At 38.9% G+C, this 10,455-nt stretch overlaps 1 protein-coding gene across 1 annotated transcript in view; it reads left to right on the plus strand.

The window, feature by feature from the left end:
• TMC3 (transmembrane channel like 3) overlaps window positions 1–10,455 on the plus strand; it is a 159,608-nt gene that overhangs the window by 144,074 nt on the left and 5,079 nt on the right. Inside the window, exons 12-24 of the mRNA XM_019471323.1 lie at window positions 966–1,064; window positions 1,157–1,299; window positions 2,779–2,926; window positions 3,863–3,906; window positions 4,062–4,209; window positions 4,999–5,108; window positions 5,269–5,333; window positions 5,701–5,714; window positions 5,861–6,106; window positions 7,896–8,024; window positions 8,705–8,772; window positions 9,010–9,138; window positions 9,956–10,066. Of these exons, the coding sequence (XP_019326868.1) occupies window positions 966–1,064; window positions 1,157–1,299; window positions 2,779–2,926; window positions 3,863–3,906; window positions 4,062–4,209; window positions 4,999–5,108; window positions 5,269–5,333; window positions 5,701–5,714; window positions 5,861–6,106; window positions 7,896–8,024; window positions 8,705–8,772; window positions 9,010–9,138; window positions 9,956–10,066 (1,454 nt within the window). The remainder of the gene's footprint in view (window positions 1–965; window positions 1,065–1,156; window positions 1,300–2,778; window positions 2,927–3,862; window positions 3,907–4,061; window positions 4,210–4,998; window positions 5,109–5,268; window positions 5,334–5,700; window positions 5,715–5,860; window positions 6,107–7,895; window positions 8,025–8,704; window positions 8,773–9,009; window positions 9,139–9,955; window positions 10,067–10,455) is intronic.

Raw genomic sequence — 10,455 nt, forward strand, 5'->3', positions numbered from 1 at the left:
GTAAGTACCCCCGAAACAAACAAGAAAGTAAACTGAAATAAAAAAGGTATTCACTTTCATTTTTTACTTTTTTAAAGAAAAGTAGATGTAATCTTGAAATACCGTTTTGAGGATCAAACACGTCATATTTAATTTAAAAATGCTTGAATTAAAACAAACAGAACTTTTAAAGCTATTTTGTTAAAATTCATAAATGTTATTTTGCCTCACCTAACCTGTGCTTTAATAACGTTATCAGAAAACATGGGAATATCTGATTTTTATTCTCATTGGCTAAACTAAAAAAAAAAAGTAAGTACCCCCGAAACAAACAAGAAAGTAAACTGAAATAAAAAAGGTATTCACTTTCATTTTTTACTTTTTTAAAGAAAAGTAGATGTAATCTTGAAATACCGGTTATTTTGCCTCACCTAACCTGTGCTTTAATAACGTTATCAGAAAACATGGGAATATCTGATTTTTATTCTCATTGGCTAAACTAAAAAAAAAAAGTAAGTACCCCCGAAACAAACAAGAAAGTAAACTGAAATAAAAAAGGTATTCACTTTCATTTTTTACTTTTTTAAAGAAAAGTAGATGTAATCTTGAAATACCGTTTTGAGATCAAACACCGTCATATTTAATTTAAAAATGCTTGAATTAAAACAAACAGAACTTTTAAAGCTATTTTGTTAATGGTTTCAGTTGATCTCTCTTTTAATTTCTCAGCCATTTCAAAGATGTCTACAGAGCACTAGATTTCCTCACAGGTAGACCACAGATAGCAAAAAAACACCCAACCCATCTGGTTTAGTGGAAAATGAAAGCAGGATTTCTCATGGAATTTCTAGTTTAGGACGAGGAATGACCCAATACTCGCTATCCTGACAGTATCATCCGTGCGGGCAGCTCTTGGTGGGTTCCGGTGTGCGGCCCCAGGTCAGACGGGCTTGCACAGCTTCTGAGACCTTCTCTCTCTTTCCCAGCTACTGGCCGGAGCACCGTTCGGCAGCACGGACAGCAAGACCATTCCCAAGGAGCGTATTGCATCTGCTCAAGACCTGGACACCATCTGGTCACTAGGGGCAAGACTAAAACCACTCTTTATTGTTTCGCTATCGCTGTTCTGTCGTGATCATTGGTTACTGCTCTTACTTACGGGCTCTGGTCTTTGCAGGGCTACCTCCAGTACTCTGTTTTGTTTTATGGCTACTACGGTAGTGACAGGAAGATTGGGAAAGCTGGATATCGGCTGCCTCTTGCCTACTTCCTTGTTGGAATGGCAGTGTTTGCTTACAGCTTCATCATTCTCTTAAAAAAGTAAGACTTCCCATTTCTTGCTGTTCATAAGCTTGTGTGTTCAGGCAATCCTTAATGGTGTATTTATCCCATTTCCTCTGTATTTATTCTGCATAGTTCTACTAATCCGTTCAAGTCTGCTAATATCAGGGAGGCAGACTGAGTTTAACTCTAGCTTGCTCTTTATCTCGCTGTCATTCATTTTCGTGCTCTCTTCAGTTTCCCGGCCTATAGAAGGAGGGCAGCACAGAAGATGATCTGTGTGCTCTGTGTTTTGTATAGTGTAAGGTCCGACGCTCATGGAAGTCCTTCCTGCTTTCCTCTTTTCTGGTATAAATATTGCTATGACAGAAATTTATATTTTAGGTGTAATGCTTTCAGCATTATTCTTCCCATCTATTGAAATACAAATATAAAAATTCCATCCTAGATGTAATATCATTTGCATTGTTTCAGCCGGTAAGTGGCATCCCGTTCGAATGTAAGCTTAATTTCTTTGCTGTTGAAGGGCCAGGAGTAGGAGTTGCTTAGCAGAGAAAGCAAGACTGCTAGCACTGACCATAAATCCAGGAATGTGCAATGCTTGGAGAGGGGCAAGGTCACTCTGCCCTCTCCCGATTTGCTTTCCCTTCCCCTCTGGATACCTATTTATCCAGCACAGTGCAGTCCAGGGACATTTTTAGCGCTGCCTGTAATAACTCTCAGTTTTGAAGCCAAACCTCCTCTTTTCCTTTATTTTTATTCTACCTGCTGTTTTGTGCCAAGGGTCGCTGATGTGTTTGACGCTGATCTATGCATCTGCAGTTTCTGGACACGATTAGCTCTTCTCCTTCTGACTTAGCTCGCTGACTCTTTGCTTGGCTGCTTACAGTTCCCCTTTTAACGTTGTCCTTTTGGATGCCCTTTCTTTCATAAGCTATTAATCTTCATTTCATTTCTTACACTTTGCAATATTCTGCCATCTTGCCTATCTGAGATGAGCAGGTGGGGTTTTCTTTCTTTTTCCCAAGGTCTGTAAAATGGCACTGGATTTCTATTTGACAGTAACATATATTTTGAGGGTGAAAACAATACAAAAACCAAACAGATCTTGTGCATGATCACTAGTTTTGCCAAACTAGCTTGTAAACGCAGTAATAGTGATCTTAGCGATAGTATCTTCCAGCTGGATCCTACCTGGAGATCGTAAAACTGAAATATGTTTAAGTCCACTGCTCTAGTGAGACTTATTAGCTTTATTTGTCTGCTATAAAGAATATAAATATCAAAATGCCCTTCCAGAGTGAGCCACTTCTGTACTAGAATAAAAGCAAAGTTCCTGCTCTGAACCTCACCCTGTTTTATTTTCTTCAGAAAGCTGCCAACAATGACACCAATTGCTGCAAAGTTTTGGTAGTTCTAAAGGCCTAGACATCTGAAAACTATGAACCAAACCAGTGATTTCCTTCATATCCCTCTTCACGCATTAACAACAGTTGAATATTTGTTGTTTTTTTACAGAATGGCAAAGAACTCAAGAATGAGTTTAGCAAGTGCCTCTGATGAAAATTACACTTTCTGTTGGAGACTGTTCTGTGCTTGGGACTATTTAATAGGAAACCCCGAGGCTGCAGAGAGCAAAGCTGCTGCCATAGTTAATAGCATTAGGGTGAGCAACTGACCTTCAAATTATTTAGTTGATTTGTTTGTTAATCTGTAAGCTATATAAGTCTTTCCTCTCATTCCCTTGCATTTCCTATGGTTTTTTAATGTTCATTTACAGATCTGTTTGCCTAGGGGAGGGCTGGTATCGCATCTCCGTGTGGTATTGCAGTCACATCGTACTTGCTGACACCGTCATTCTGTCCCAGCAAGGCCATTGTGTTCTTCTTCGGAAGAGTTTTAATGCCACTGTACGTGTGACAAGGAGTTAGATAACCAGAAACACATTTGCTTGTGATGCAATTTCATTGAGTAATAAAATCAAATTCATGTTAACAATGTGAAAACACTCATTTATTTCATCTCTCCATAACAAATGGTCCAAGGACATCTTACAGCTCTCTCAATGTTAGAAAATTGCTTTAAATACAGATGTTATCCATTTAGAATTTAAGAATAGATGTGGTTTTCATCAGAAGTAATTTATTTCCCAAATTTGGTATATTCTCATTAAGTACTTGAACAAAATTACTTCAAATTGTGTTAAGGATAAATTAATAAGCTATGACATTTAGTTATTTCAATGACTGAGGATAACTTTTGACAGTTCTGTATTATATTACTGACACTTGGATTCTATAGGCACGTCCTGCAAAAAGATCCGGTAGTGTAAACCTCTGGTTGTACCCCATTGAACATGCATGACTGGAAGTGCACAAGGATTTGATTACTGTGTATTTGTTTCTCAGAAATCTCCTTCACTATTTAAGCTCGCTCATCACTCCTAAAAAGCTATGCAGGACAGAGAGGTATTTATCTCCTTGCGCTTCCAGGATGTGAAGTTTTTTATTAGTCTACTTGATACCTACGACACTTCTGTGAAAGATATGTGCGTTATTTTTGCTGAACACTATTAAAATGATAATGCTGTGTTTCTTTCAAGGAAGCTATATTGGAAGAACAGGAAAAGAAGAAAAGCAAAAACTTGTACGTATATAAGATCAGAGACACTTTTCAAAGCACTGTTTCAATGCAGATAGTGCTAATCTGCTTGTCTTGTACTTCTAAAAAACATATTAGAAAAGACCCCTGGTGTGATAAGACAACCTACTGTATTGGCTGTGTCTTTTTTTTTTTTCCAGGGCAGTGACTATAAGCTTAAGAATTATTGCAAACATCCTTGTGCTTCTCTCGCTTGCTGGCAGTATTTACATCATATACTTTGTTGTGGATCGATCCCAAAGGTTAGAGCGCACCAAAAAGGAATTGACTCTTTGGGAAAAAAATGAGGTACGCTGTCTTTACGCCACCTCTGCGTTAGAAGCAGGATGATTGTCTCAGGGCTCTCTGTAGCAGTAGTGTGCACTGAGGTGTAAATCGCAAGAGATTAGCCAGGAGAAATGAGGAACGAGAGGGCAGAGTGGCGGTTACCTGGATCTGTCTCCGCGCACTTGCTCCCTCTGCTCTGCAGCAAGGCGTTAGCAGAGCTGAAGTGGGCAGGGGGATGCTGCAGGTCCTCATTTCACAGAGACGGCAGTTCTAGCTGGCCCCTATTTTGTGAGGACAAAGCATAAACTCTCCTGTCACTTGCAAATCTACTTTTGCGCCCATGATTGAGCTGAGCGAACACTGGGCCAACGGACTAGAAAGGAATCAGCTTTGACAATAGCTATTGATTTCAGCTGGGGGATACTGAATGTTCTGGGAATATTTCCATTCAGAGGGATGAGTGGATACTGAGAGTAGGAAGTGAATAGGCATGGAGAAGCTACTCATCCGTCTCAGAGGAAGATGCTGGCTTCATATTTCTCACACGTTAAGTTTTTATTTTAATTAATAAAGTAGTAACTTTAAAGCTACAATGTCTGGAGTAAAGATTCCTGAGTGGTGTTCCAGATCTACAATTTTGGATCACAACTACTGTTATTACTAATGTCAATAATAACTTTTTAAAGCATCTCCTCCAAGAAAAGCAATCACCAAGGCATGTGCATCAGCAGTATTTCAATCAGCACTCAAGGTACCACAGAAGATCTACATGAAAAAGCTACAAAAATGCTGCATCTTTCCGTTCTGTAGGTGAGCGTGGTTGTTTCACTGATTACAATGATTGCACCCTCTGCTTTTGAACTTGTGGCAGCTCTGGAGATGTATCATCCAAGGACCACTCTTCGCTTCCAGCTTGCCAGGTGTGGGCATTATGCAGTGTAGAAAATATGTGGGGAGAAAGGGAGGAAGAGGAGAGATGTGTTCTGGTCGTATGTTTTAGTCCAGCCAAACCAGAGAATGTACGAGAAGTCAATGGGATAACAGTGCTGATAACCTGTACCTTATTCTTCTTGTTTTCAGGGTTCTCGTTCTATACCTGGGGAACCTCTACAGTTTAATCATTGCTCTCCTGGATAAAGTGGACAGTATGAATGTCACTGTAAGTTTAACTCGATGTTTTCTGATGTGTAAAGCTAGTAGACTTTATAGATAGAATTCCATTTGTTGTGATATATAGGAAGTCAGATGAAAACTTTGTTTGAAATTGACTGAAACATATTACAGTTTGATGGGATTGTAAAGTTTAGTTTAATTTGTAATGTTCATTTACAACTACTTGTAGTTTTTTAGGATAACTGGATCCATTTGATTGCTGATGTAACACGATAAACGGATTTCTGTGCATTGCTTAACTATTTAAAAAAAAAAAAACCCAACCAAAAAACCAAACCATCACTTTAGGCCTAATATTTCCAGCTACCTAAAATCGGCTTTCAGTACTGTCCTTACAAGTTCTGTCTGACTCCGTATGTTGACAGCTACTTAACAGTCACCTAACTGCTGCCTGAAAATACATGAAGAAATGCCTCTGTGTGTGTACATTGTAGAAGGTACAGACATCTGCATGTACGTACAGTTGAAAAAGTAGCTTTCGGGACATTTATTATTTCAGGACTCTGACATTAACAGCAATGCAAGTAATTCTACCACCTTCTTAGCAACCAAAACTCTTTCTAAAGAAGACAATTTATCTACAACTATTCCTGGTGTACAAATTAAGAGAAACGGCATTGTCATGTTGGAAGAGAGTCGCACTCAAGGCTTGATGGTCCCTGACTCACTGGTTAACAAAACAGTTTCCTTCAACTATAACACCCAGAACCCACAGGATCAGTGCTGGGAGACGTATGTTGGTCAAGTACGTAATTTTTTTATTATGTCATCAACTTATGCCTAATCCACATTTGACAAAAAATTAAAATCATGTTGTACTGTGTTCAATTTTAGAGCTTTTCTTTGTATAAATTCCAGAATTAAGCTAAGGATCGTGTAGAAAGAGTAAAGACTATGCAAAGTGATATGCCCACAGATACAAACTTTGGTTTTAGTTCAGTATCTACAATGTGTGTAGTGTTGTACAAATGTCCTTTTGCCAGGCTTCGGCCCCTGTCTTCAGCTCTGCACAGGCAGATCTCTACAGATGCGTGATACGATCCTATTTTAATAGGATACATCCTATTAAACTCGTACAGAGAAACACGACTATAAAAATGTATAAGCAGTAACGCGCACCCTGTGCAGATTCAGACTGCTGCTTGGATAGACGGGGATGCAGACCCGAGCCAAGCATGAGATTGCGTTCTGGGCCATTTGTACAATACCTCTGAATCCTCTATTCGTTCTGCCTCGGTAAATCACCAGAGAATCAAGTGTTCTTCACTTCTTCAGAGAGAAAGAGAACAACAACAAAAGGTTTCAAAATACTGTCAGTTCGTGAGAACGGAGCCGGTTGGGTGGCAGCGCCACGTATGCGTGCTCCCGCAGTTAGGTTGCAGAAAATCTGCAGACTTAATGTGACACTTTTTTCTTCCCTGCATGTGAAGTGTACATCGTTTGTGGCCTTTACTTTGAGTGACTAGCAGTGGCACTAACACATGCAGAGAGAAATTTTAATGCCAGAAAATGCAAAAGATGTCATTTGATCCCAATATACTTTGGTCTCTGTCAGTGTTGCACTTATGTCTAGGCCACTAGATTAAGAAAGATGCTAGCGTGCTTCTGACTTGTTGAGCTCCTTGTTCCGGAGTGAGCAATATTAAAGGTCTTGTTTGATCATCTGGAGCAAAAGACCCCTCCTAGGTTTATTAGCCCGGCTTCTATTCTCGTATGCCCCTCTCCCCATTGCAGAGTCATCAGGAAATTTTTAGAATAGGTGTTCATGGGTTTTTTGATTGTTTTTTTTTTTCCCCAGAATGGGCTAGAGAAGTTTGGAATTGAATCTTCTCTATTTAGTTGTATAAGCTCAATTAAATATAGGATAACCCCATTCATTTGTAAGTTGTAAGCAGGTATCTTGTCATCAGGAAATTTTTAGAATAGGTGTTCATGGGTTTTTTGATTGTTTTTTTTTTTTTCCCCAGAATGGGCTAGAGAAGTTTGGAATTGAATCTTCTCTATTTAGTTGTATGTTTCTAAAGCTCAATTAAATATAGGATAACCCCATTCATTTGTAAGCACTAAACAGGTCTCTTATGGCTTGATGATCCTACTGCCATTGGGTTTTGGTTTTGTATGAATAATAAGTATTTCTCATTGTGAAGCACTTAGCAAGTATGTATTACAACAGTCAGCATTGTACCCAAAGGATTGGGTACAATAGAAAAACCAACCCGTTTCAGTTTATCTAGATAAATTTTCAGAACAGTCATTAAAAAGAAAGTTTGAAGCCATCACGACCAGAGTTTTATTGCTGCAAGCAATAGAAGGCGCACAGGAAGCTTGATTATATTTGTTCTCTTTGCTAGAACAAAGACAAGTAAGGGAAAAGTCAAACAGGAAAAGCTTAAAAGGAAATAATTTATATATTCAAATCATATTTTATCAGGATAGTAAGCTTGAGCCAAAATACAAGTACAAACGCAAAAGAGCCCTATGCAGTCCATTTGCTTCCAGAATGACTCAGTATGTGTGAACAATATGTATTTCAGGAGATGCTAAAGCTTTCAATTATCGACATGATTTTCACAGTCGCAAGCATCCTGCTAATTGATTTTTTCCGTGGACTGTGTGTCCGATATTTAAGTGATTGCTGGTGCTGGGATCTAGAAAGCAAGTTTGTAAGTACAGTCTTTATTTTATCAAACTAAGATGCTGAAGATGGGTAGGCTCCTTCCCTTAGTACTGAACGTCTTTAAAGCCTTTCAACAGGTAGATAATTTCTTGGTAGCACACATCTATAAAGGCACAGCTCACGCTGAGTTTTAAATTGGAGGGGCACAGGGTGAATGCTGAGATTGGATGTTTTTCTCAAGCCTACTCCCATGGCTGCGGTGCAAAAATCTTTGTCCTTCCCAAAATGAGATCCTGGACCAGTCCCAGCGTCAAAGATGAGACAGAGGGCGTGGAGTTGCTCCCCACATCCTCTTTTCTGTAGCTGTAACGTCGATCCATAATGTAGATAGTGGTCCAAGAAACAAGAACCAAAAGCATTATAGCCCTTTAAGAAAATGACGGTGGGTAATATTTGGTTAGCAAGAAGCTGTTGGCATGAAAGGCTGAGGACTGTTCTTTGTCCCTAACTAAATAAATTAAGTAAACCAGAGAGGAATTAGTTTATTTAATCCCCTGCTGCAGACTAGGTTTTACTGTGTTCCCACTGCCTGCCAGAAGTTGGTATTTGATGTGGACGTTTCAGGCTATGTGCTTGTCCGCACACCGATTCAGTCAAATGCTTCTAATAAATGATCTGAAAAAAAGATGAAGACAAGGTATTCATCCTATACTGTGTTTCTTGTAGCCAGAATATGGAGAATTCAAAATTGCAGAGAATGTCTTGCATTTGGTCTACAACCAAGGAATGATCTGGTATGTAGTCCATAAGCGATTTTTCTTGTCCTTCGTTGGCTGATTACTGAGTCAGTCTGATGATTTCCAATGAAGCCTATTCAAGTAGGATATCGGTAATACAGTGTTTTATACTTTATTATAACAAGAGATTGTCTGTTGGTAGTGAGCTGTTGTTTACCTGTTTTTTTATATGTTCTTTTGCTATTAAGATTGCTTCTGGCAACACTGAGCACTGACATGATATCATTTTTCCAGGATGGGAGCTTTCTTTTCACCTTGCTTACCAGCATTCAATGTTCTCAAGCTGATTGGACTCATGTACCTGAGGAGCTGGGCTGTGTTAACGTGTAATGTACCACATCAGCAGGTTTTCAGAGCATCTCGGTTAGTCAAAATAAGAACAAAAGATAAAGAATAAATCAAATGCAGACAATGGAAATGTCTTCTGTGCATTAGGAACAAAATGACAGGAGATTTTACCTCTGAAAGTTGACGGTAATACTGATAGCAAAGGTCTGTGAAAAAAACATAGTTACGGAGAAACTGGGGGGGTGTTAAAGTGGAGTAGTTAAAGATATGCAAGAACTGAAAAATATTGTCAGGGAATATTCCTAGACCAGTATATCTGGCCTAACATAAATGCTTTATTTCCATACAAATCTGACTGAGCACACTAACCTACATGTGTTAACTGTTACAAGTCCTATTTCTCGACGTTTCTTTCTCTGAAAGCTATGCAGTATCTGCTTTTGTCTGTGGCACCGCACCACAGATTTCCCCGTTTTCCTTCTGTCATGATGAATATCTTAATTGCTTACTCAAAATGGAAATAATTTAGGGCATCTTTAATTCTCAAGAATCAGTTATTTCTAACCTGTTTTGAAGATGTCTCAGCTTCTGCCACTGTTCTTTTTCTCCCCCAACACAACCGGGCAGCAAGGTCAGTTTTTATAGAAGGGTGCTATAAACAGTTCTCTGGCTGCAGCAGTGGTATCTGGAAAGCAGCGTAAATGGGATTTCAATCATTAAGAGTCTGTTTAAACTGGGTCTGTTCAGGCTTTCTAATCACAGCAGAATGATTTTGATCTTTCAGAAATGTAGATCTTGAACTTGTTAGCTGGATACAGACTTGCACCTTTTATGTTGCCTCTGTTTTTCTCTCTGATTAGTATAATCTGAAACACGTTACGCCTTCTTGCAGATCCAATAATTTCTACTTGGCCATGTTGCTGTTCATGTTGTTCTTATGCATGTTACCAACAATTTTTGCTATTGCCCGATATAAGCCATCCTCAAGCTGTGGTCCCTTCAGGTAAGTTATAATGGACTAATGAAAATTGCAAAGATTTCATTTCACTCTCTGGCAATAAATTAATCAGGTTCAATAATACCCAAATTACCGATTAAAACTTAAAAAAAAAAGTTGGTAGACAGGACAATGTTTTTCTGCTGCCAGTGTTTTCCAGTTTAGGATTTTAATAGGTGAATATGTCAACGTTCTGAGTGAGGCTCGACATTTTGCTTTATATACACGGTTCAGTTATTTTATGTTTACATACCGTAATGTGCCGCCGAGCAATTTAGCACACATCACCATCTTGTGTCTCAATTCCAGCACCCTCCAAGCCTGGCCAATGCTTTTGTGCTTTGGAAAAATTGTTAAAAAGCAAATAATGAACAAGTTGCTTTTATCCCCCCCCC

Source organism: Aptenodytes forsteri, unplaced genomic scaffold (genome assembly GCF_000699145.1).
Source record: "Aptenodytes forsteri isolate BGI_AS27 unplaced genomic scaffold, ASM69914v1 Scaffold1, whole genome shotgun sequence".
NCBI classification, from domain to species: domain Eukaryota; kingdom Metazoa; phylum Chordata; class Aves; order Sphenisciformes; family Spheniscidae; genus Aptenodytes; species Aptenodytes forsteri.